Source organism: Hirundo rustica, chromosome 12 (genome assembly GCF_015227805.2).
Source record: "Hirundo rustica isolate bHirRus1 chromosome 12, bHirRus1.pri.v3, whole genome shotgun sequence".
Lineage (NCBI taxonomy): Eukaryota > Metazoa > Chordata > Aves > Passeriformes > Hirundinidae > Hirundo > Hirundo rustica.
This window is the reverse complement of record NC_053461.1, coordinates 8,526,090-8,553,614: the sequence shown is the minus strand read 5'-3', so window position 1 is coordinate 8,553,614 and position 27,525 is coordinate 8,526,090. Positions and strand designations below refer to the sequence as shown.

The 27,525-nt window shown below is 44.1% G+C and overlaps 1 protein-coding gene across 1 annotated transcript in view; it reads left to right on the top strand.

Annotated features, from left to right (window-relative positions):
• EFCC1 (EF-hand and coiled-coil domain containing 1) overlaps positions 1 to 26,775 on the top strand; it is a 43,191-nt gene extending 16,416 nt beyond the window's left edge. The window contains exons 3-8 of the mRNA XM_040076536.2: positions 9,850 to 9,965; positions 11,440 to 11,575; positions 11,843 to 11,993; positions 22,309 to 22,467; positions 23,847 to 23,916; positions 25,418 to 26,775. Coding sequence (XP_039932470.1) covers positions 9,850 to 9,965; positions 11,440 to 11,575; positions 11,843 to 11,993; positions 22,309 to 22,467; positions 23,847 to 23,916; positions 25,418 to 25,551 — 766 coding nt within the window. The 3' untranslated portion in view covers positions 25,552 to 26,775. The remainder of the gene's footprint in view (positions 1 to 9,849; positions 9,966 to 11,439; positions 11,576 to 11,842; positions 11,994 to 22,308; positions 22,468 to 23,846; positions 23,917 to 25,417) is intronic.
• The last annotated feature ends 750 nt before the right edge of the window (positions 26,776 to 27,525 follow it).

Sequence of the window (27,525 nt, the reverse complement as noted above, 5' to 3'; positions counted from 1 at the left end):
ATGATGAAAATATCTGGTTGGATTATTCAGAAAAATCTCATTTAAAACCTCTTCACATCAATGTGTGTCTTGGCTGAGTGCTATGAATTTTAGAGAACTCCATCATGAATATCAAATACAGACAATTTAAAAAGCAAACGCTGATTTAGAAGAGTTATACTTGGACTAATTGATGGCTGTCAGTATCTTCCCACTGAACTGTTCTATTCTACAAGAAGAATTAATCAGGTTTTTAAATGTGGCATTGGAGTTTTCCTCTTCAGGAAATTAATTTTACAAAAATAAACCATATTCTATCAGTTTCAGAGTTGCAGGTCTAATCCCTACCCCCTGGTGAAATTCTCCCTTACGGGCTGTTTTGAGCTTTTCATTCAAGGAACTTTTTTCCATTGTTATTGATGCTATGTTGGCAAATTAAAACAAATACATAACTGCAGAGGCGGCTCCACTAAAATTTATATGGCTTTTTGGTAGGTTTTGTATGTGATGCAAAAATCAATCCTTAGAGCACTTTCCAAGTGGTCACAGACCCACAGGGAATGAAAAAGAATTTTTTTAAAGCAGCCAAAATGTGGATTCCAGAGTGATTGCTCAAGAAATGACCCCCTGCACCAGCTGAGATGGGTCTGAAGGCAGGCTGGGGTCTGCACTGGCAGATTTGATTTGGGTTTTATACATCTTCTATGTATAAAAGATTTGTAAGATGTTCTTCTTCTTCAAAAAAGTACAAGCTTTTCTTCTACAAGAAGCATAAAACCCAAATCAAATGGTAAGATTTTATTTGGGTTTTATACATCTTGTAGAAGAAAAGTCAAATGTGTTGCCTCAAAATACTGTTCCTCTGACTTCAGCAGCTTTTATAGAGTTTAGGGGATCTCTTGGGGAGCATCAGGGATAGTTTGGAGAGGTGTCAGTCACCCTCAGGTCCTGCTGGAACCTGCAGCCCTTGGGCACAAGAACAAGGGGGTCTCAGATCTCCATCAGGCTTGGGAAGTGAGGAAATCCATGGAATATGCATCTGCCAGAGGCAGTACAACCATTGTATTAATTATTTACAACTAAACAGGCAAAACCTAACAGCTGTGAAGAGTTGCAAGTGCTGAATCCTTGGAAGGCTTGCAATGATTACACAGTAAATATGTTGTGTGCTGGCATCTCGTGGATGTTGAGGTTTTTCTACATTTTCTTCTGCAATAATGTAGTGACATGAGAAGTCAACAAGAGCAGCACTGTGGGCTGTCTTCCCTGGTTTTGGAAACGAATAGAGTTCTTGCAGAAGTAGCAGCCCCCAGAACTTCAGATGTGATGGCTCTGCTGGGTTACCAAGGAAGGGAAGACTCAGGGAACAATCCTGCAATTGTCTCCATTGTAGCCATGGGTTAGTCCCAACCAGCAGCACGGGGCAGACACAGGAGAGAAGCAGCTCTTGTTTAACAGCAGTTGCATCAGGGAATTCAGAATATTCAACTGAATAAGACCAGACTGTCCATGTCAAACTGCACGTGGCCAGAAAACAGTGTTTCCTAGAATCTTACTCAGTCGTGGTGGGAAAACACAGCCACTGCAAGATCTCCACAGAATCCCACTGACTGGGCCTGACAAAAGGGCTGGATACAAGGAACTCCTTTGGAATAAAGGCAGGCCTGGAAGCTCTGCTGCATGCCAAGGTTTTGTTAAACCCTCTCCCAAACATCAGTGATACGCTTAGGAGTCACCTTTGATCCTGCATGGCCTTTCTGGGAACTGAAGCAAGCAGAGGTTTTAAGGGATATTGGGAACTTACATCGTGTCTCTGTGGACCCAGGGACCCAAATTCCCATTATTCTGATGAAAGTGCGTGAATGGCAGTTCTTGGAGCAGGTGCCAGCGCTTTCACCAGGAGCTGCTCTCGGTCCTCTTTGGTCCTTACACACTGGGGTGTGACGTGGTGAAAAGTCATCTGAAACAGATCTCCATTTCTGTTCCTAATGGTGTGTTTGGGTTTTAACGGGAGGTCTGGGAATGAGCTGGCATTTTAAACAAAAGCATCTGCTAGAAAATCAGATTTATGCACCGGCTGGGTTTTTTCCTGGCTTGGGCCCTTCATCAAATCTGGAGCGTGTTATTTCCCAAACCAGCATTAATAGTGGCCCTCACATCTGAAAGTAAGGTGCTTTCTGTTCCCAGAGGCATAAGAGCCCTGAAAATCATCCGTATTTATCCTGACTCTGCCAGCTCTGGGCAGGATCAGTGCAGTTTAGTGTGCCTTTGCTAATGCAAAGTAGGCTGGTGCGTGCTTGTAGGACGCCGTCATTAATCCTTGGAGGACATAAACCTGCAGCTGGCTGGGTTTACTGCCAGCAGCTGTCTTTAATGACCCTCCTGGTATAGGGTGTTTAATGCACTCCTGTCCTGTCTGAGGAATTTCCATCCCAGAAGGCAGGCAGGGTGTGGTAAATGCCACCTTTAGCTGTTCCTGCCAAGCTGTTCCTGCCAAGGTGTGAAAATGCTCTCTCAAGGCACTCTCAGGGCTTCTCTCAGTCCCTGAACCCCAGGCCCATCACAGGGCAGCAAACACTAGACTCCTGCAGTGAAAGATTGCACTGATTGGACTCACAGCAATCAGGAGCATTTTAAAGAACCATAAATGATGGTTTGGCGGAAGAAGGGTGCTCTGCTGATAAATCTCAGGCTTAACAAAACTGCACTTTGCACGGACTATATTGATTTTTTTTCCCCATTTAGTTGTGTAAGAAACAGAAACCAAACCCAAGAAATACCTGCATTCACTCCAAAGCTCTGCTGCTGGTTTTTTTTAGGTCTCTCTCAGATGAAACAGTCTCTTGACAAACACCAGTGCTTCCAACAGTTTTAGCTCAAGCAGCAAACCAAACCCACCACCTTTCCTGTAGGATTGAGCTGAAAGGAGCCCAGAACTCTGCAGGACATCACTCCTGTTTGAGCTCTGACCTCAAGGGGACCCTCTCACATCTCCACGGCCTTCTATGCTGGCTCTGATGGAAGCTTCAAAAAGTACAATATGAAATGTTCCTGGGAATTCTGGAGATGTTGCTTCTGCGGCTTTAAAAATCCAACCAGCAGCATTGCCAGATAAAAATGGTTTTGTTTCAGATGCTCTGGCATTGTGAGGATTTTGAGCTTTTATTTCATATATCTCTTGAAACTCTATGTGTCTCATTACTAAAGCCTAGCAGTGGAGCTCAGAAACATCCTCTGCTTTAATTTTTTCCCATTTTTTATCAGAAGTGAACACAGAATATATTACACCCAAAGTTCTCAAAGGCAAACAACATACTGTGAAGGCCAAATTCATCTTCTTCTTTCTGACATTTGGCTTTATGAAATGCAGGAAGTGACAGTAAAAGGTCAAATTTGCTTTGAAGGATTTACAAATGTAAGAGTTTCTCCCCTCAGAATTGTCATTCCATGTGCTATATCCCCATTTTTGATGGGCCTGTGTCACCTGCCTACCACTCCATAGCCTTAGAAGATTCCCAATGCAGCCAGATATGACCTGGAACATTTTCCTAGGGTGACTGTTCTTGCTTTTAAGGTGGAGAGTTACAAATTCTTCCTCCCTTTTCAGTGCCCACAATAAAATCTAGACAACTCCATAACAGCTGGAACTTTGTGGGAGTTTGGAGACGGACCAGAAAGGAGCAGTGCAAAACCCCCAGAAGGTTTTAATTAACAAATATTTCTGCATGTCAGATTTTGTCAAGTTTTATCCTGACCTGTCTTCCCTTCTAGTGCATAAATTTCAGGATTTGAAACTGAATTACAGAACGTCAAAAAACCAAGGGAAAAGATGAAGTCTTATATTGGGGGCAAGAGGCATGGGATCAGCATTAGAAAGTTTGGGATCCCATCCAAGACTGAGACAGATGGGAAGTTTTCCAAAAGGGTTGCCCAGGGCAGTAAAGAGAAAATATAAAATACGGTGTGAAAACCTGGATCCACAAGTTTCAGCGCTGGTCACCTACTGTCAACTTCAATCAAAAGCTAAATATATCTTATAAACACCTGAGGCTTTTAACTCTGCTGCAGCCCTATGATGTTAAATTTAATCACTGTTTTTACATGAGACAACACCACTGGTATCACCTACTGCTTCAAACAATCACATTTATTTTAAATCTTCCTCCCAGTGCTGATCACAGAAAGCTTCTGAGGACTGCTTCCTGTTTTTCATACAGATTTCCCTCTTTTCCTGTGGAAATCTAGTGAGGAAGTTCTCTGAAAACAAGAGGAAGTGTCTGCTCCTAAATACCTGTGGGAGTGTCCAAAGGAAGGGTCTTTGCCCCCTGTGGGCTCCTGGGGAGGGCAGGGGCTGCTTGTCCCCCAAAAAAAGCTGCATCCCCTCACACACAGCTGGGATCCTGCATGGAGAGGCTCCAGTAATGAGGGGAAAACTCAATTAAGATCTGGTTCAATTATTTATTTTTTTTAAGAGGAAGAAGCAAAAAGCCAAAGCCTTTTAAAATTTTTAAATATTAAAATATTTTAAAATTTAAAATACTGACTAAACAGGAATCCTGTTTACCCAACTTCCCCAGGAGCAATTTTCCTACAAATATGACCATCTCTCTCCTTCACCTCATTTAGCAGCTCTGCACTGCAGGCTGTGATGGCCACATAATCAGAGCCAAACTCAAACTGGGTTTATGTCACTGAGCTGCCTTAATTGCCTAAAATTATGCACCTCCTTAAGTGTCCTGATAGGAAGGAGTCTACATAAATTTAAACTTGGATAAGTTTAAGTGAATTTGGTGATAAATAGCACACAAACCTGCTTGGTCTGGGGTTCATTAAAGAAATGGGAGGTGCTGCTGAGACAAGCAGAGGTGCAGCCATGGAGAAGGGAGAGGAGCCAGAGTGCTGAACACTGCTGGGAGTCAGTTCCTACACCTAGGGAGCAGCTACATATGGTCACATTACACTCCTGCCAGTGGCTTCCTGCCCTCCCAATAACGCTTCTTGTTCAACCATATCACCAAAAAAAGACAAAATAGAAGTTGTTTTAACTGCTGCCAAAGCATAGGTGGGATCCTGATAAATGCAGAGTCACTAGGCAGCATTTTCTGGTCTCTAGGAACTGGCAAATAACTTACAAATGTTTGCAAAGGAAAATTATTGACCCTGAGGTTGGTTCAGTTGGTCAGAGCATGGTGTTAAAAACGCCAGGATTGTGGGTTTGATACAACTCTGGGCCGTTCACTTAGGATTGAGCCTTGGGAGCTCCTTTCAACTCAGAATATTCTGATTTCTGCCAATCAATTCAGGAGTCACTTTTCAGTCACCTTCCAAAACAACACCTGAAGAAGGCAAAGAACAGGCTGCTGTCAGGAAACTGAAAACTTTCAGAAGGCATCAAGATAGCAGGCAGGGAGCTTGGACTGAAGGAACATGTAGAATTCCAGCACTTTCTGCAGCCCCGAGGATGTTTTTCCAAAGCAGCAAACACAACAGGGTGAGGTCACTGTTTCTTCCTGATGCAGGATCTGAGGAATGCAAGCTGCTGGCTCTGACACCTCAGCTCAGCCCTCCCAGTGCCTCCTCTTCCCTGTGCACAGACAGAACCCTAGCACAGCTCTGCTGGGGAACCCCCAGGCACCAAAGCGCTTTGCACAGCTCCTGAGGAATGCCCAGCTGGGGTGCAGAGCCGACGCTCCCCTCACACATTCCTGTCGGATTTTCCCAAATGCTCGGGAAGCGCCGGTCAGAAATAACTCACAGCCAGCTGAAGGCTCATTGTTTGCTGTTCAATGAGCAGCTTTCTCTTCTGTCGCTCCGGATCCACTCCAGCTCTAAATCTGTGAGGTGCTGACAGAAATCCTGAAGGAATTTAGGTGTCAGTAAGTACTGGAGCTCTGGGAGTCTGTACCACACTCAGGCATAGCTGAGGTTCTGCAGACATCAAAAAGAGCTTTGGCACATTTTTCAGCTTTCAGAGTGAAATTCTGTAGGATCTTCAGCCAGCTGTTAGGAAGAACACTTCTGAAGACACTAAGAGACTCCCTGGACATGTGATTTTTACTGACATACGCCACAGCACCCAGAAGATAAGGGAAGGATTCCTGGGGATTAAACAGCACACATCTACGTGAAGGAACACACGAGGTGAGGGATGTTACACAAGCAATGGCAGAAGGAAATGATCCACAGGAGCACAGATCTGCTTTCTCTGGCTTCTGTGGTTTATGTCCGGTGCCTTGGTTAAAGCTGTCAGTGCTCAGAGCACTACAGTATTTTAGTTATTAAGTTTTGATCTTAGGCTTTCAAGCATCTTTCTGCAAAGTCCAAGTCAGGGCACCGGGAGAGGCGGAACTCTCCAAATCTGAGTGTGAAAAGCAAGAAGGACAAACAGAATGTCTCCAGGCAGTTCTGGCATGGGCCTGTGGGGGTGTGGCTGTGTTTGCTCCCACATGCCTCTGTTGCTATTCCTCCTGGACTGGGCTGAAAGCAGAGCTCAAACAATTCAATTCCATTTCATAATGTGTGCACAAAGGTTTGTGCCAACTCCAAAGTGCTCCAGGTCACCTCAGCAGGGACAGCAAAGCACAGTCAGTCCTGCTGAGTGTGACAGCACCATTCCAGGCTGTGCCTGCTTGTATCCAACAGGCAGAGAGAGGGAAAGGTTTGCAAGAAAACACGTGGCCATCGCTTAAGTGATTTTTTTTTTTTTTTCTGGAGGCTTGTGATTTTGGCAAGAAAATTAAAATCATCAGCCAATAACAGGAAACCTCCCAGAACTGCAACCATGACAGTTGAAGTTATAACTGTACTTTATAATTGCCCATGTAAAGCCAGGAGCCAGGGTATTTAGTGTTCTTTATTATTGCCACTAAAAATTCATGCTTTTACACATTTATCTTTAATGCCTGACAGATCAAGCTATTTAAATCTGAGATTAAGCATCTGGATTGATCACCGAAAGTTCATTCATTCGTAGGATTTCTGTTGGAGAGGAGCGCCCAGCACCAACCAGAGACTGATGTATTCAGAAAACCCACACAGACACTCAGCTCCAGTGTGAAACCATAATCCCAACAGTAAATGAAAAGTCATAAATAATTCAAAAATGTTCGCACCTCTGATTCCCGCAGGGAATAAGCCAAATCTGAAACCATTCGGAGTTCCCTGAACTCTGACAGCTTAGATAAAATAGGACAAAAATAAAAATCACACCTCATTTTGGTTAAAAACCACAAGTCCTACACTTGGAAAATGAAGTCTAGCTGTGGGTATAACTGCACTCAGGGCAATGTACACACACAGCTGTGTGATCTGCTCCAAGGAAGTCTCCAAAAGAGACAAGTTAAAGGTCTGTGAATGCCAAGTTAATAATTCCTCAGAGTTATTTTCTGATCAGTCAGGAATTAATCAAACCCGAGGTTTGCTCAGCACCAGGAGCAGGTGGGTTTCCCTGCGGCTCTGTGTTTCCATAACAATGCTGCAGAGCCAATTAAAAGCCAATTAGTCATGGACATTACTTTGCAGACTCGCCCCTCTTCAGGGCTGCTGTCCATTATGCTGGGGACAAAGGCTCTGGGATGAATGTGGGCCGTTTCCCTGTCTCCATGGAAGCCTTGCCACGCTCACCCCACACAAACCTTCCCAGCAACTCTTCCCCCTCTGATCTTTGCCCCAAACAAATGTGCTGTTTATTCACTCCTCATTTATGGAGACCCATTTGATGCTGTACGAATAGCAATGAGGAAAGAATTCCACCTGTGTTTGAGAAGCAGTGAAAATTCCTGCTTCCAGCTCTTCCTCCAACTCCCTTCACCCACACCTGCTAGAAAGATTTTCATGATACTTGAAAATTCTCCATGTTTTATAGGTTAAAATCTTAACCACTGCAATAAATCTTCACTGAAATATCAGCATCTATGTAATGTGAACTAACTCTAGAATCTGAAACCCAAACAGTTCAAATTATGCTGCAGCTCAAAACTGAGAACAATCTGCTCAGATACCAGCTACGGTGCTCAAGGAATTGTAAGGGATTTCTGTGCAGGTCCAAGAAAATCAGCACATTGCAGGAAAGTGAAATGCAGTATCCCGGTGAAAGGAACACCCCCCAGTAGCTGTCCAGAACTCTGAAGCTCTGTGATGCTTCTCAGAGCCCCCACTCTGAACGTCCAGCCTTCACAGTGCATTTTATTTGTGCACTACCCCAGATTTATTTTTTCCAGAGCTGATGGCCGTCCAGGCTCCTTTCTGGGGATTGCTATTTCCCTTGGCTTTACAGGAAATCCAGTTGTTGCTGAGCTGAATTATGAAGTAAGTAATTGGTTTTTAATGCAGTCAACCCTGCTCAAGGGAGGAAAGTAAGTGCTGGCTTCTCAGCAAGGTTTAGCTCAGCTTCTCCCCTACAGATGTTTCCAACTAGTGACTTTTGTTGTGAAATTCATGATCTTGTTTACTCCTTACAGTTTCACAGGCAATAAGGGAGCTGCCATTGGTGTGGCTCCTCAAGAGCAGCTGAGTTAAACAAAGGCTCTGCAATTCTGGTGTCCAGTGTGGCCTCAGCTGCTCTGTCCCTGCAGCCAGTCCCCTCCCAGCTGTAGCTGAATTTAAAGGCAGGAAGCACAAGATTTGTGCAGAAAGCTCACGTTACACAACTTGTGTCAGCAGGACCCATCTGCTAAGTGGTTTAGCTCTCATTTTTTTGCTATTTAATGCCTTAAATAAAGGAAATATTCAATACTCGCTAGACCAAAACTCATCTACAGAAGAATTTGGAGGGAATTTGGCACCTTTGAGGACTCCTATACCTTTGTTTCATAATTTGATCTGTGTCCCATCCCTTGAAAGCCATTCCTTTAAAACACATAAATGTGATATCCTCTCACTTGGCCTCAGACAAAGCCAATTCCAGAGGAGGCGATCAGCAATGCTGACTCCCACTCTGAGATGCTTCTCACCTGCAGGTTTCCAGGTGTGCCACCATTTCTGGAACATTCTTTTTGACTTCTCAGGCTCTGCCTCAGCATCCCAGCACTCACATGACATGGATCAAGCTCCCTGACGTTGCTGAGCCCACAGGACTGGGTTCCTGTGGCCACAGCAGACTACTCCATGTATCTTGTCTAGAGGTTTTTGACCTGACCTCAAAGTTATGGGTACTGTTCAACTCTTCTTCCTAAAGGACAGCTGAAATCCCCCTTCCTTTGGTTGGCAGGGAAGTCACCTCAGGCAGCCCTTGGGGTTCTTCAGCAGGTCACAGCAGCTGCTGAGGCCTTCGGTTTCAGCTTTTGTATTTTCCAGATTCTGCACTGCATTGGTGTGTAACTCTGAACTTCATATAAAGCGTTAGCAAATTCTCCTCACAGCTTAGTCAGAGAGAACAATCCTTTTCCAGCCCCAGAACAAGGAGACCACTGCAGCTTCAGGCCCAAAAAGTGCAAACAACAGGGAACTGAGGAGAGCAAACTGGGAGGATGAAATCTCATAACCTGAAGCTGTAACTGGACAATTAACCCCAATCTGTAAATGGACCAAAACCTATAACAGTGTGAAAACTCCTGACTCAGAGTCCATCTTGTGTGGAGCCATGGCCAGACTCTTGTCCTGCCCAGTCAATCTTACCTTCAATCTTTAGTCAAGGATCTTTCTCCTTACCACTCTGTATATAAAAATCAGAGTAATTAGAATCGGCCTTTTAATAAATCCCCACTTTATTCCTTTAACGCTGCCTGGCCTCTGTTCCAGGTACCAGGTTCCTCTGTACGTCTGTTCCAGGTAACCTCTCAGGGCATCACTGCCTCCCACCATAGGCATGCTGGGCACATCTTGCTTTCCCAAATTTCTTGCATGTCAGGCTCACCCTGGATTGTTTTTCAGGTCAGAAGGGGAGAGATGCCAGCCTGCCCAGCAGAGCAGCCCTGAGCAGCAGGAGGGAGCAGCCGTGCCTGGGGCACCGCGGGACTGCCGCTCGCCTGCCGGCATTGCCAATAACGGTACCAGCCCCAGACCCCAAACCCACACACTGCCCTGCCTCACTCATCTCTACTGTCACCAGCAGCAAAGCTAACAGAGCTGTAGCACTGGAAAATTCCAGGCATGTCAAAAAATTACTAATCACAGTGAAGGAAACTAATGGAGATTGTGTTGCCCAGTGCCCAGAATTATGACAACTCCAGGTTTCTGCCAATAGAAAACGATTTATGTCTTGCACCTTCTGACACTTCAGGACAGGAAAGTTGTCTGGAAGCTCTGGGAAGAGCTGGCAGTAATTGGCAGCTCAGTCTGGAAAATCTCAGCCCATCACTGAGGTCTTGGAAAGGGTGACATATTTCAGGGAACTTGTGTCCCTGTTGAATTTAGTAGCCACTAGGTGCCAATTCTCACTCCCCACATAATTCTGTGCTTAATGAAAGACTGAACTTATCACTTAGAGCTATGATTTAAAACTGCTTTTTTCCACATGAGTCATCCCACCAAAACTTTTTTTTCCTGGCTTGAAAAGTATAAAGATTTCATTTCTTTGTAAATAAAACACAGAACCTCAGCGAAAATAATTTCCAAGAAAACAATTTGCAGTTAATATTCTGCACAGCCATGCTCCTTGGAAACATCCTGGCTGCTCCAGTGACTCTGGACTGGCCCAAACTGTTCAGCACATGTGGCACCAACAACTGCCATAGCATTGCCCACTTTGGCTTCCCTGCAGAGATTTATTTTTTTGGGCACGTCCAGTTCAAAGATCACAAAAACACTTATCTGACAGTAACTCTGAGTTACAAGGCACCTTTACTGCAGACTGGAGAGCTGTTTGTTGTGACAAAAAATTGGATTTTAGGTGTGTGTTGAATGGAGCTGACAAGCAGCTGCTTGGGAATGTTAAAGATAGTGACATGTAAATACAATTAATGTTGTAGCCTGTTCTTCATCTGGGTAGACTTAGAAAGTAAACCTGCTTTTACAAATGTTTTTATCAAATCACACACTTTGCCAGCTCAGAGTTTCCACATAAGATTACATTATCCATATTTCAAGAACAAACAGCTTTTTAGCAAAGTGTTTTTGTACAAATAAATTGTGGGGTTATAGATTCTAAAAGAGGGGAAAATGTTCCATCAAGTAAAATAGGCTTGGTTAGGCAGAAAAACTAACTCAGGGAGATGAACAAGTAAGAAAATTGTGTATTTGGCAGCAACTGCCCCCCACAGCAACTGATCCTTCACCTTAGAATAACTCAAGGAAAGAAGAGAGCTGAGGTCAAACAGCTCCAAGTCACCCACAAGAGAGCACTGAAATGTTCAGGACTCGTCAAAATAAGGATTTTGGCCGCAGCTGCCTCAGCCCCTTCCCAGGGATGCCACAGCACCCTGCCTCCTCTTTCTCTGGGGTTTAAGCTCTCACTCCTTCCTGGCTCAGGCTTGGGGTTGAGCTGGGGTTGTTGGGGGGCTGCTGAGGGTCGCTGTGTCCCAGCAGAGAATCAGCTCTTCCGCTCCGTGGAGGGCCAGGCTGCCTCGGACGAGGAGGACGAGAAGTGCCTGGGGGACCACGCTCTGCAGCTGCACCCCATGAGGAACATCCTGGCCAAGCTCCCTTGCTGTGCCAGTGGGTAAGTTCAATTCAGTAATTAAAGCCCTCTGAGCCCTTTGCAAAGATGACTGCACCACCTGTGGCTGCAGTCAGGAGCCTTTTGCCCATCCTTTATGTCTCATGGGGAGCAGCCTGCTGGATATTCCCACTGAGCCCTGATTAGTTTCAGGGAAGACACTAATTTGTGCCTGTGCTACCAAGAATTCCACAGGAAAACTGCTTTTTTACAAACACACACCTCTGCTGTGGGGTCTCACTAACTGTTTTCTCTTAATGATGTGTGTAGGTGTGATGAAAAGACATGGAGAAAGCTGCTGTCCTACCTGGAGACCACCAGCCCTGACCCTGTGGAGCTTTCAGGGAGAATCTCCCCCCTCACAGAGCAGCCAGAACTCCAGGACCACCAGGAGAAAAAACTGGAAACAAGCATGGAAGAGGTAACAGGTGCCAAGCAGAGGGTGGCAGAGTTGTTTATGCATCTTTGGGGAGCTGCATCTATGTGTGTTTGTATTTTATTCTGGCCATTCTACTCTTTGTTGCTGATGTTTCTCATTGGGCTGTAGTTTGTCAGCTCAGCCGTCTCCTGCTTTACTCCAGCACCTGCTTTTCTACTCTGGTTCCTCCCCAAGAGTGCCTTTGGAGGATGAGATGTACCCCAGTGTCTTGGTTTGAAAGACAGGTATCTGCTAGGGAGAGGCGGGGCCTCTCTAGGAATGGGGAATTCCAATCCCTTCCCTCCAAGTTATTATAATTTAGAAGATTTAAGAGGCTTTTCAGTCAGAGCTATGGGGAAAGGAATAACAGTTCTTTACTAGTAAATATAACAGGACAAACAAACAACAACAACTACAGCAATAATAATAAACAGAACCAAGAACCCCGAGGGGCTTTGTCTCACAAGTCCTGGGCAGTCTGATCCCTTGGGACTCTGAGAGCACCAAGCCAAAACAGTGGAAACTCCGGGGCTGATGACTGGAAACAGTGGGTTGTCCCCAGCAGGCAGGGGGTGTCCTGGCAGGCAAAGTGAGCAGTGCTGAAGAGGCCGCGATGGCTGGATGGGGCTGACCCAGCTCCAGCAGGGCAGGTGAAGGAGCTCCGAATTCCTGGGCACATGAGCAGATGATAGATGGTGGCAGAATTCCCAGGACCGGACCTTCCATTAGCAGTGGACTCTTCACACAGCTAGCTGCCACTTGACCGTGCCCCTCCGATGCCCAGAGCAGGATAAAAGCACACGCGGCTCCTGGAGCACTCAGCCTTTTCCTCTCCCAAACTTAAGTGATCTTCCCCCACCCTCGGCCACTTCTCTTGTGTGGGTCAAGCACCCTCTAAGCATCCATATTTAGTCTCTTAGCAACTCATGGGGGGGGGCAGAATTCTATAGGGGAAAACAAAAAAAAACAACCAAACCTAACTCCCAACACCCAGGCCCTTCAAATACTGTCCTTGATTTACTGAGGTTCCCCAGCTATGCATGAAACACTCCCCATATCCTGAGGTATCCAGCACCTCTGGGAGCAGAATAACTTTTCAATAAATCCCTCAGGCTGGCTGAGACTGCCTGTTCTGAAGTAAATTATCCCATTTACTCTGTCTTTTTCTTGGGCTTATACTGATATATTTATATCATAAATATAATATATCAATCTAATGTAATATAGCAATAATATAATAAAATATGAATAAGACTAGTTCTCAGGTTAGCAGCATGTCCAACTCCCCTTGAGCAGAGGTAATAACCACATTATTTAAAGCCCCAGTGCTGCATCCCAGCAGTCCTCTGATTTCACTATTTAAATTCTGCAGACTTCAGCCCCTGATGGGCGCAGCAAAGTGCCAGCAAATCTTTCTGTGGAACAGAAATAGTGCATTGCCCTGGTCTGTTTTCTCCTGTGCTTGTTCAGTATTTTATACCCCATCTTTAAACAAAGCAGAAAGCTTTCACTAGTTATGGACGTATTATCAGTGAATCAGTGAAATATTTAAAGTGAGGGTAAAATATTCAGCTTCTTTACATGTTGCCATCCTTTGCGCTTTAAGAGTGTTTCATATAATTTTCTCCCTTGACTAAATGAAATAGTTTACTTGTTAGGGGAAAAAAAAATCCTATTTCTGAGTAAAATCCTTTTAAAAATTTAAAACTAAAATCATATTTCTGCCTTACACAATTTGCAGCATTCAATAGCAATTTATCCGTGCAAAATTCTTTAGAGAAATGTGAAAGTTCCTTCTCTACTGCTTAGCATCAGAAACCCCCTTCCCAAGAAAAAACCTACCCGCAAGTAGTGCCAGTTTTCTTCTACTTTTTTCCCAGTCTGAGGTGCTCATCTTCTCCTGCAGCATCTCTTTTTCATCTCTGCTGATGGATATTAGTTCTATGCTGGAAAAGCACCATCATCAAGAGATTAATATAAAATTCCAGAAGAGAAATGGAATCTGTTGCTCTTGATTTAGAGGCAAGCAGGGAGGTGAAGAAGACATAATGCCAACTCACTGTGACAAGAATTAAATAGCAGTAGGATGAATCATTTTGAGCCTGTAAGGAAATTTATTCTTAAGCCCTTTTATATAAGCCAGCAGTTATAGGGGAGGAATTTGCTGCTACAAAACAGATTTATTACATACATTTATTACAAGTAATAAAAAAAATTCCTGACAAAAAGGTGACTCTCCTTGTAATCAACACCAAAGAGGAAGACTGAGAAATGCTCTCTCTGGAGCACCTTGCAAATAAATATATTGGCTTAATAAATAAACCACCAACACTTCCTCTGAAGATGACAGAAGTGCCTTATGCATTGCTATATGTGCTTCTGTCTGTACCTGCTTAGTGTGGAAATTCAAACAACAACAAGGCTAACAAGCAAGAGACTTAGCAGGCAAGTGAAGGGCAGCACTCTCAAATGCTGATTAATAATTGCTCCAGTCTGAAGCTTGTAAAACCGGAGGATGAGAGAGTTCCGAGATTTGTCTTGTCTAGAAAGTTCTACCTTCCAACAGTCAAACTCTTAAAAATAGCCCCTGCCGAGGCCAGGGTGGTGACCTGGGGATGATTGATGGAGAGAACAGGAGTGAAGTCTAAAAATAAAGTGTTATGCCACTGTGAGTCATTGAAAACTGATATAATCACAGACAAAGACCCTCTAACTAGTTAAAGTTAGAAAGTGGTATGTTTATTCACTGGTGGGGCGGCATGGGAGTCATCTCCAAAAGGTGTGGCCACCCCAAACAAGGCTCTTTGCTCTCTATTTATTTTCCAAGATCTTACATACAATACCTATGCATAACCCCAGCACCTCCCATCCCCGCTCTGTATTAAAATGAGGCTATCAGTCCTTCACGCGTGCGCAGTTCTTCTCTTGAATTGGGTCGGTGGTCTCGAATTGGGTCAGTGGTCTCAAAGGAAGAAGTCAGGAGAGTCTTCATCAGGTCTCTGTGACCCTCTGGCACTGTCCAAGGTCCCCTGCTTCATGATTGATTGATAGGAAGTCCAAGTGCTGGCCATTGTTCTCAGTGGTTTCAATCTGTTCTTATGACAGTTCACTTACTCCACTTTTTCTATAAACAAGCTCATAGTATAACAATTATCTCTAGCTTGGGCATCTAATAATCATGAACCTACCATTTACTAATCTAACTTACATTGTGATCAATATAAATTGCTTCTAACCTTTAGCTAAAATCTTAACTCTTTAAAATCATGATTCATTCCCCACTTCTTCTTTAAAGTTAGTAAATTCTTTTATTAATATATAAATTCTTCTTCATCTAGCAAAACGGTACAGTAAGAGTCCTTTAAAACTGTATTATATGCTCTTAATATTAAAGTTAAAGCTGCTAGTCACTTCAGCCTTCTCCAATTCCAAAAAAAATATTATAACAAACAAAATCAAACTTATACCAACTAAATTAAACAAAACTATAATCAAATAAACCAAGGTATTGAGCAAACCAGTTGCAGCTGGTGAGTACCCAGAAAGCACATCCCACCAATGATGGGATGGGTCTTCTACTAACTTTTAAATACTCTCTGAATAGTCTCTGTGTCATGATGCATTGTAATCAAAGTTCTCTTTCTTTCTATTTTTTTTTCTTCTTTTCTTTAATCCATGGTGCTTCAATAATTGTGCAACTAAAGTTAAGTTCATCTCCATAGGCACAGGCAATATTTCTTGAACAGTAGTCAAGCTTGCCTTTATATGTTGGTGGGATACAACATGTGCCTAATAGGAAAAATCACATTCTTCAATTTTGACAAAGTTACAAATGCACAAGTTATATTAAGTTTTCTTAAACAGTTGCATTGTAATTTTTAGCATCTGAATCAGAGACTTGCAGGAGATAAAATCATAAGCTTTCCGTTGGTACTTATATTTACCAGTCACATTATAATGCAGTGATTCTGCATTATCTGTGGCTATAGTGATGGTCATAAATGCCACAACTCTCCAGGCTATACCTACTTGATTATCTATTACAATTACAAGCTTTCCTATTTTTCAAAGAGTTGTTATATTATACTTATCATTTTACCCACATCCTATTATTTTTCCAAGAAAGTTTTAATTTTAGTTCATTTTCACCCGGTATAACTTTGCATAGTCCCTCAGGAGCTTTCTTCACTTGTGAGTGATGGATCCAGGTGCTTTGTTCCTTGATCTTGATTGTATTAAAGATGAAGAGGAGCACTTGGAATGGTCTCTCCCACCATGGTTCCAAAGTTTATCTGCAAAAGACTTAATGTATACATAATCCCCAGGCTGTACATTGTGTACTGGTCCATCTAGTTCTCTGGTTTGAGCCCCATTTTTATAATTTGCTGCTTAATTTGCTGCACAATTTTGAAATAAAAGATGGCCCCCTATCTAAAAGCATTGTGGCTGGGACTCCAAAGCATGGTATCATTTCTTATAACACTGCTTTGGTTACCTCTTGCACTTTGGCAGTTCTGGTAGGGAAAGCTTCTGGCCACCCTGAAATTGTATCTGTTAATACCAATAGGTATCGGTACCCTCCTTTCCTGGGTAGTACTGAAAAATCAATTTGCTGTTGCTGTCCAGGTACATATATTTTCCCAGTTTGCCCAAGCTTTGGTTTAAAAATATTTTTGGGATTAGTTTGGAGGCAAAGGCTATATTGGCAAGTTACCTATACTTTACAAATTTCTAGTTATAATTTCAAATAATCATACAAATCATCTATTCCCCAATGTGTTTTTTTTCATGTTCCTCTTTCACTAATGACCATAGCATGTAAAAGGGGATCATAATCCTTCCTTTCTTTTTAACTGTAGTAGCCCACCCCTCTTGTCTTTTTTTACTGTGCTTTGGCTTGCCTTCAGTGAAAATTTGCTCATCTGGAATTAAGGCTGCCTCAACAGTTTTGACAGTTACATCACCTTTAGCTGCTTCTTTTGCCTTTCCGTCCGCCAGCTTGTTTTCTTCCTCCAATTCAGAGCTTACTTTTTGGTGTGTCTTGATATGCATGATGGCTACATTTTCAGGTAGCTGGACCACCTCCAACAGTTTTATTATCTCTTGTGCATGTTTAATACTTTTTTCTTGTCAATTCAACAGTCCTCTTTCTTTCCAGACAACTCCTTGAGCATGAACTACCCCTAATGCATACCTTAAGTCTGTGTAGATATTAACTTTCTTTCTTTTTTTGCCAGCTCTAAAGCCCGAGTTAAGGCAGTTATTTCAGCCTTCTGTGCCGAGGTGTTGGTTGGTAATGGTCCAGACTCTTATTACCTCTCTGCTCATGGTAACCACATACCCAGCATGCCTTCCACTGATGACATAGCTGCTTCCATCGGTGGACCAGGTCTCAGTATTCTCTAGCAGGGTGTCCTTCAGATCCAGGCAACTGGAGTAGGTGGCTTCAATGGCCTCCAGGCAGTCATGGATCACTGGTTCTCCCATACTCCCGCTAAGGAAGGAAGCTGGATTTCACAATGTTAGTTACCACAATCTCAACATCATCTTGTTCTACCATTACGGCTTGGTACTTCAGGAATCTCTGTGGGAAGAGCCAATGTCCCCCTTTCACTTCTAGGACTGCAGACACTGTGTGGGATACTACCACAGTCATCTTCTGGCCTAGGGTGAACTTGCGTGCTTCTTGGATGTTCACTGCTGCAGTGGCTCTGAGGCACCCTGGCTGTTCCTTAGCTGCTGCATGCAGCTGCTCAGGCGACTGCCCTGCTACACGGGCCCAGGTTTTGTGCTGGTATTCCCAAGGCAATCCCCTGCTTCTTGTATGAAAACAAAAAGAGTGGTTTACTCACATCTGGAAGTCCCAGGCCTGGAGCTGACATGAGGGCCTTCTTTAGCTGGTCAAAAGCTCGAGTTGCTTCTTTTGGAGATCCCTGCTCCCTTCCGTGATCAAGGTTTAACAAGCAACCCCCACAGACTGCACCACCCTGTCACGCCTAGAAAAGTTCTCAGTTCTTTTATTGTCTGGAGTTTTGGGGTCTGACATATTGCTTCCTTGTGATCCTGTCCTAAGGTTATTTGTCCAGTACTAACCTTGTAGCCTAAATAAATAACTGTTTGCTTCACCATCTGGGCTTTCTTCTGGGATACTCGATAGCCCTGTAGGCCCAAAAAGTTTAGTAAGCTTACCATCCACTCCAGACATGCCTCTTGAGTTTTGGTAGCCATCAGGAGGTCATCCACATACTGTAACAGCTGTCCTTCTCCTGATGGAGCTTCCCAGGATTCCAGATCTTTTGCTAGTTGTTCTCCAAACAAGGTGGGCCATTTTTTGAACTCCTGCAGAATCACTGTCCATGTGAGCTGAGTTTTTTATTCAAATGCAAAAATTTTCTGGCTGGCTTCATGGAGAGGAGGGCAAAAGAAAGCATCCTTTAAATCTAAAATAATAAACCATGTTAGTTCAGGTGTTAAACAAGTTAACAAAGTGTAAGGGTTGGCAACCACTGGGTATAAATCCTCAGTTATCCTATTAACAGCTATGATCCATCAGGCTTTTTAACAGGTAAAAAAATTTCAATCACTGGGCTAATCCCTTAACTTTTCTTCAGAGGGTATTGCTTAACTCTAACTAGTTGTTTTCTTTTTTTAAACTTAACTTGCACTGGGGGTGCATTCTTTGCTCTCCTGGTATGTTAGAAGCTCAAACACCAGAAAATACCTGATCTGTTATTTTTCTGTAAATCTCACCTTCACTTTTAACTTTAGCCTCATTAGTTATCTACATCAAGCTTAACAATTCCACATATTGTTGGTCCTCAACCTCCAAAGTAATCTTTTTTTTTTTTTTTTTTTTTTGGCCTCTAATAGTTCCACTAGATCCCTACCCGAAAGTGCTGATAGAGCATTGGGCATATATAAAAACCTGTGAATTCCCCACTGTTTCCCAAGTTTATATTTCAATGGCCTACAAAAATAGGCTTTTTCAGATTGGTCAGTTACCCCTTTTACCATATCATAATCATCTGTTATTGGTATTAAAACTTTATTTAACACTGAATATGTTGCCCCTGTGTTTATCAAAAACTTCATTTCTTTTTCTTTGTGCCCTAGTTTCATTATAACTAGAGGGTCTCCTAGGGTAAGATCCTCCAGTCTATCTCAGTTTTTCTTAACATGAGCAATCACTGCCTCCCCTTTTTGATGTCCTCTTCTTTGGTTTGTTTCTGTCTGGGATGCTGTAGGAGCCTTTGGAGAGGGCTCCTCTTCCTCACTGTCACTGTTGGGCAGTGGGAGAGATTTAGGAGTAAGTGGAGTAGTCAGAGTAGGGGATAAAAAAGAAGGTGAAGCTGAACTTGAAATAGAAATCAGAGTTGATTCAGCTGTGCTTAGAGCTGGAGACAGAGTTGAAATAGAAATTGCTTTGGTTGAAGATGTTGTTGGAGTTAAAGCTGGAGCTGGAGCTGAAACAGAAATAGTTTTACTAAATGTGTTAAAATCCTTGGCTCTAAATCAGCTCGATCAAGGAGCTGTTGTTTACACTGGGCACATTCTCTGTACCGGTTAGCAGAAGAACAATAGTAACGTCCTGTACAAATTTTATACTGGAAAAGCACCCAGGCACAGTGACAACCTCTAGATGCACCAAAAGCTGCAGGAAAATTCCCACAAATACAAGCTATTCCATTCACTTCTTCTTGTCTTTCTAAATTCTCCACAGCCCATTGCTCCCAATCCAGAGCCACTAGTCTCCCAACAGACATCTGATATAAACCTTCTAAATATATTCTCTCATTTTCTCTGTCTATCCACCAGTTTGCTGAATTCACAAACTCCTACTAGTCAAGCCCAAACCACTTAGGTAAAGGAATTCCTTTTATTCATCTGGCCAGATCGAGTTCTCAGACCGAAATTACCCTTATTTTAATTCCAACAATCTACAAACACAGTCTCCATACCTAAAATCACAACTAAGCTCTTGTCAAGGTATTCTATTCCTTCTTGCCAAACTGGTTCTGTCCTTTGTCTGTCCTCAATCTACTTCAAAAACATTCACGCCTCAGCTCTCAGAGGCTAATCAACTCTTTCACTCAGCATATGCTGCACTTATAACTTTTAACACAAGATGGATGTTGCCTCAAAAATACAGTTACAGTGAATACTGTCCCAGTAACCAAAACACACACACCACAGTCACAGCGGGGAGGGGGCTTTAAGGGTTTTCATACACCCCACTCGCTTCGTTTTTCCCCGGCCGTTTCAGTTGCCCGAAAATGGAACCGCGGGTCCAAACTCGTCAATCGCATTGTGCTGGTAGCACGTCTCAACAAACCCTCTCACAGTCAGGATGCATTCACACAGTGTAACAACCACAAATCAGAATTTGCCCTTACAACTGCTAGCCCCTGATTGCTAGCAAACTGAGCCCTCTACGGCACAGCAAATGGAAAAATCCCCCTTAACAATCACAAACCAGGATTTGCCCTTACAATTGCTAGCCCCCAATTCTAGCAAACTGAGCTCTCTATGGTACAGCAAATGGCAAAATCCCCTTCTACCAGCAACCACAGCCTGAGCCTCCACAGCCCGGTACAATCAGGACACGTTAACAACCACAAACCAGGATTTGCCCTCACAATTGCTAGCCCCAGATTCTAGCAAACTGAGCCCTCTATGGCACAGAAAATGGCAAAATCTCCTTCTGCCAGCAACAACAATCCGAGCCCTCCACAGCCCGGTACAACAGCTTAACAGCTGTCTCTGCTGGCAACCAAGTACAACAGACCAGATACCAATCAAGCTTGCAAGCACACTACAGAGGCGCAAGTTGTGCATGGGACGTCTCCCACGACTTACCAACAGCCTCTCCTGACCATGCGTACGCCTTACAGGTCACTGTTCAAACTGTTTCAATTTTTTTCTAAACACACCTTTTTGTCCAGAGTTTTAGTAGTCAGGAGTTCTTGTCTGCTGCTGGATGAACAGGTCGAGCAGCAGAGCCCACTCTTCCAGGAATATCCTGGGGGCGCCCTGAGGGGGTCCTCCATCCGAGCTGGTCCCACAGCCAAGCAGAACCTTCTCCTGCCTGGCTCACCATATGAGTCATTGAAAACCGATATAATCACAGACAAAGACCCTCTAACTAGTTAAAGTTAGAAAGTGGTATGTTTATTCACCGGCGGGCAGCACAGGAGTCATCTCCAAAAGGTGTGGCCACCCCAAACAAGGCTCTTTGCTCTCTATTCATTTTCCAAGATCTTACATACAATACCTATGCATAACCCCAGCACCTCCCATCCCCGCTCTGTATTAAAATGAGGCTATCAGTCCTTCACGCGTGCGCAGTTCTTCTCTTGAATTGGGTCGGTGGTCTCGAATTGGGTCAGTGGTCTCAAAGGAAGAAGTCAGGAGAGTCTTCATCAGGTCTCTGTGACCCTCTGGCACTGTCCAAGGTCCCCTGCTTCATGATTGATTGATAGGAAGTCCAAGTGCTGGCCGTTGTTCTCAGTGGTTTCAATCTGTTCTTATGACGGTTCACTTACTCCACATTTTCTATAAACAAGCTTATAATATAACAATTAGCTCTAGCTTGGGCATCTAATAATCATGAACCTACCATTTACTAATCTAACTTACATTGTGATCAATATAAATTGCTTCTAACCTTTAGATAAAATCTTAAAATCATGATTCAACTGAGTAGAGTGTTGCAAAGAAATGCCGATTATTTTCTTTACAAGCTTGCATGCAAGCTGCCAGCCTAATTAAAAAGACCATTAGTTTATGAACTGCCCTCCAGGGTCAAATGGGAAGTTCATCCCAATATCTGGAGAAAAGCAAGGAGAAACAGTGGAGAGGTTGTTCCTGTTGGTGTCCCTCACCTCTGCACCAAGGACAGACACATCTTCTTGCCTCACTGAATGGACAGATGATTGCTGTGTAGGAGCTGCCAAAGAGAGGACTGTGGTGAGGGCACACAAATGAGTTTTGCTTTATAAAGGACAACAGGAATGCAAAAAGGGAGAAAGTTGACATAGCAAGGCTGGTATTTAAGTATAAAATATATAATAAATTCAGTATTTGAAATTCCTGAATGACTTGCCTGCAGCCAGTGATGAATGAACTGCTACTGCATACAAGAGCAAAGTACTGATTTCCTAACAGCTCCTGGTATCTCACATTAAAGAAATGTCCTTCCCTCCAAGAGAATCTTCTGGAGTGAGCCCCATTTACCACAAAAGGGGGAAAACTCAGCTTTGCAGTCCTTGGGCAAGAAAGGGAAAGCTCCGGTGCCTTCAGTTTGCTGTGTTTTGTGCAGGTGAAAGGCCCCTGGCTCAGGGAGCTGCAGCAGAAGGTGGAGGAGACAGAGGTGCTGAAGATGGAGCTGCAGATGTTGGAGACAGAGAGGGTTCGGCTGTCCCTGGTGGAAGAGAAGCTCATGGATGTTCTGCAGCTTCTCCAACAGCTCCGAGACTTGGTATGGTGAGAAAGCAGTCCTGGGACTCAGAACTGGGGTTTGTAGTCCTTTCCAAACTGAGAATCTGTTCATCCCTTCTATGATGTGCACAATCCTTTACAGCAGGACTATTTTACATCTGTGTGCCGTGGGATCTGCCTGGTGCTTGCAGAAAGCTTTTAGACCCCTTTGGCTTCCTAAAAGCCGAGAGATCTCCTTGGAGCTGAATCTTCAGGCTCATTACCCTCTAAACCAAAACTGAGGGCAAACGAGGAAAACAAAGAAGTGAGTAATCAGGAAGATTCCAGAAAATGTATTTTTCCTTCTAGAACAGGACCTTGCATGCTAATGTAACTCTGAGCCAGTATTAAAGAGATAAAACTCCCAGGAGAGTTTAGCAAGAATCCCCTAAATCCATGATGGGATATACCTAAGACAAAAGAATCCTTACCCATCAGAACCTGTGGGTTTAGGTTCCCCAGTACATACACCTTCATGCCTGAAATATTCCACTCACAACAGAACCTACCAAGCAAAGGCACATACACATATTCTGTCTAATAAAACTCACTAATAAAACCTCACACTGTGCTTCTGAGGCCATGTGAAATCTGTCCCCACTGGGGCAGCCCAGCAGATGGAAGAGGCCCTAGTGTCAGGGAGCAGGGCCAGCTCTGCTTGGGGGTAACAGCATCTTCCTCCCAGAACTTCTCCCTTCCACTTCTGCTTCTTGAAGTTTTAGCAAGAACAAGCTGTCCCTGCAGATACAGCCTCTCTAAATGCTAATTAAACTGATTGCAAGACCATCTCCCAGAAAGCACACGAGTGTCTGGACAGCAAATGAGGAGAGTTTGCTTTTCCAGGCACATAATGTGATGTCCCACCAGATTTCTTACGTAAAACCACCACTGAGAGAGACCATCCAACTCCTGAGTCGTTTTTCCAGTGCTCTCACTTTGGCTGATGTTTACTTCATCTCAGATCCAGCCCTGCCATGGGACATTTGCTTTGTCCTTCAGATGGGTCTGAGAAGATCCTAAAATAACACCACCAGGTGCACTTCCCCACAGACCTGGCAGAGGACTCCAGGAGCTTTTGCTCTGCTTCCCCTCCTTGCCCCCTAAAGTTGTTTAGGCACATGCTCTGGAAAATTCTGTATTTTCCACTGAATAATTCTTACTTCTCTTTCCACAGCCATGTGAAGGAATTCCAATGCCCTACAAGCTGCTGTCTGAGCAGATAAAATGCTTGAAAATAAAGCAAATATCAAGTCTTGTGTGAATCGGTGTCATTTTGGTTTAGTTTCCAAATGCAAATACCCTGAACATAGGTTCTGTTGCATATCTGCAAACAGGTGAAGGACATATTTGTGCCATAATGTTGTTTTGTTTTTTTTAAAGAACATATCTAAGCGAGCCTTGGGAAAAATCCTGATGAGCACTTTGGAATCCTGCCATGACTCCCCACCTGGTAAGAAAAGAAATCACATCCAAAGACTGAGCAAGATAAAGAGTGTCCTTTTGGGACAAACACTGGGTAACACACAGATGGGTGGGAAAACGATACTTCAAATGCTGAGCTACAGGCTGGGGAGAAGGAGGTAGTCTGCAAGAAGATTACCTATAGAAAGTGATGCTTTCTAGTCTGTGATGCACCAAAACCACACCCAGAGTGCTTTCTTTAGTCAATTTAATTAAAATTTGGTCTTTGGGGGGTAATTCAGAATCCTACAAATGTTTTTAGGGTTTAATTGATACAAGAAAGTGGAAAGATGACCAAGCATGTCATTGTTTCTCAGGTTTGCTGCCCCTGTGGGTTGTGTTCCTCTGCTGCAGCACAGGATTTACCCGTCAGAACAGCCCTGTACAGAATCCAGATCAAACCTGCCCTCCTCTAAGAGCAGCACTTCATCATCCTTGTGTGAAAATTAAACTCGCAAACTCCTGTCCCTTGACAATGGTCCGGAGCTGCCTTTGCAGGAGCCGTGCAGGGATCACAGCCCCGTGGCTTGCTTTGATTACTTTATTCCTATTAGCAGAGCATTCGTACTTAGCTCCAAGGAATGAACATCCTGTCCCAGGAACAGGCTTGGAGGGGCTTTTAATAGGCAGGCAGCAGTCAAAGACGAGATTAGAAAAGACCAGCTGTGACCTGGGGGGCTCGATTTTGGAGAGTATTATTTACAGGGATTTAGGGAGAATGGCGTGAGAGCCCTTCTGAGGTTTGCAGTTTCAAAGCCTGTTTTTTCCTTGTGCCCAGCAATCCAGGGCACAGGCAGCCCAGAGCCAAGCTGTGCTCTCCAGCTGCAGAGGGAGCAGAGGAAAGAGAGCAAAGACAGACTTTTGTAGGCTCCAGATCACCAAGACAGAGAGAAACCATGGCTGAGCCGTGGGTTTGATGTTCTGCTGAGAGGACAAGAGGAGGCTGTTTGGATCCACAGCAGTGCCCAGAAGGTGCTGCCAGTTATCCTGCACAGGAACAGGGACTCCAAGGGATGCTGCTCAAAGTTCCTCCCTTTGTCACAGCAGCTCAGCTCCCTAAAACTCCAGGCAGTGCTGCTCTCTGCCCATTCTGCATCCCCACTGCCAGACACAGCTCAGCTCCTCTGCTTTCCACTGTCTGGCTGGGCCCTTGGGCAGAGGCAAGCAGCTTTCCCAAACCTTTGTAATCAAGACATTTTTCTCTGACAAGCCAAAGTGCATGGCTGGGTTGGCAGTGGTGATGTGAAATAGTCTTTGTTCACACAAGTACGTGAGACCTCAGCAGGCAAGAGAAACACAGAGAAGACAGCTGAACCCAGACTTGCTCACATTTTTTATGGACAGAAATTCATTATTTGGTCACATAATTTAGGCATTTTATGATAACCACTTGACAGGGCACCTATGAAGAAAAGAGCCTGTTCTGATTGTGAAGCTGCAGCTTCCTTACTTTGTTCAAATGCTAACGTTTGCAATTTTCTTATCCCAAGGCAAAGCCCAGCTGTTCAAAGTGCTGGACACCCTTCAGCAGGAGCTGACAGCCTGTGAGCTGCTGCACAAGCAGCCCATGGAGCAGGCACAGAGCCCACGGTCCCTGTCCAATCCCCTGGTGATCTCCTGCTGAGCCCAGCCAGCCCCAGGACAGCTGGAGGGAGGAAGGAAGAGCATTTGTCCAGCTCAGCCACACCTGGACTGGCTAGGAGCAAGGAGTGACCCAAGGGGAGAGCAGCAGCCCTGGGTTGAGCACAGCCCTGCCTCAGCTGGACTGCAAAACCCAGCCCTGGAAAAGTGGGACTGGCACCAAACTGTGCCCACCACATTTACCTGACTCACATAGATTTACAGCTCTGGAAAAGTGGGACTGGCACCAAACTGTGCCCACCACACCCGCCTGACTCACATGGATTTACAGCTCTGGAAAACTGGACTGGACTGAACCAAACTGTGCCCACCACACCTACCTGGCCCACATGGACTTACAGCCCTGGAAAACTGGGACTGGCACCAAACTGTGCCCACCACATTTACCAGATCCACATAGATTTACAGCTCTGGAAAACAAAACTGGGACTGGACTAAACCAAACTGTGCCCATCACACCCACCTGACACACATGGATTTACAGCCCTGGGTGTGCAGGGGCTGGGCATAGTTTGCAGCCTTTGTGGGAGCCCCACTCCAAAGCCAAGGCAGACTGTGTTGTCCCTGGATTTGTTATCCCTGGATTTGTTATCTGTTGGAGAGGATGAAACAGGAAAACCTTACAAATATGACTGCCTGGCAAAAGATTCTAACAGCATGAAACCTATGAGTGAAATAGAAATGAAAGCAAGCTTTGAGATGTAGGACGCCAAGCCGGAAGACAGTGATTGAGTTAGCTGAAGGCAAGATCCCTGCTGATTGAGCAATACCCCTAACAGACAAAAGGGTCCAAGGGGGAGGAGCCCTGCCAAGGTGGCATGGCAAAGGAGTCTAGAAACGAGCTTTTAGGGTTTGGAATATGGCACAGTATGGTAATGTAGTAGTTCCTATAGGCTGTATTTAAATTCTGTAGCATTTGTGTCATGTACTGGTGTAAACTAGAATATTCAATACAGAAGGAGATATAATGTATTGTAACAAGAAGTGAGGTCTCTTTGTTTGGGCACACTTTTAGCTGTGGCTGGCAGCTTAAGCAAAGCTCTTGCACCAACAAACTATACAATAAACCACGTGTTTCAAGAGCTGCCCTGGGCTCCAGGGTTCTCTCATCGCTGTCCCCACTCTCTCTCCTACAGTTATCCCTCACCCTATGAGTGACAAACTGAATGACAAACACAGCCAGGAGTGTGTGCCAGCAGTGCAGGTTTTAAGGTCTCTGTGTTTCTCACTCAGTTATTCACTTTATTTAACTCTGAAGCTAGATTTTTTAATTTATTTATTGCTCTGCTGAATTTTATATTTGCAATTATAGAGATGCCTTAGGAATACGCAGCAGCTTTTCCTGACAACTGTCAGATTTTATATAAAAAGTTAAATTTATATGCTTGAAGAAGGTCCAAAGCAATTTTGTTCCCAGGCTCTCAGGGAAAGGAAGGGCTTAAAAATGCATTTTGCTGTTGTTCTGTGTTAGCAAACAACTCGTCCAGTGCACAGGTGAGTTCTCAAGTTTCATTTCCCTCAATGCAGCTACAGAGACACTAAATCAGGCCCCACATGCAGGGCAATTAATGTGAATAGCTGGGCCTTATCATGGTGCCATGGAATGTTTTAGTCAGCAATAAAATAATTCCTGGAGCAAAAGGAGGGGAGAAAAAAAAAAAATTTCCTCTGAGGTTCTTTTGCTGTGTCATTCACCTGCCAAACAGAGGCAGAATTCCTAAAAGAGACAGCTGAATTTGTGTTATTGAAAAGATGGGCTGTGGATCTTTTAAGAGTGTAAAATGATTTGCCTGAGATAATGACAGTGATGAAATAAGATCAATCAACTGCACATGTATGGATTTTTTTTCCCAGGAAAATGGTTTTCATACAGGAATGAGGTCTACAGTGCAAGGTAGGCAATAAGATTTCCATTCCTTTCAGTTCAGAACACACTGTGTGGCTCACATACACCTCC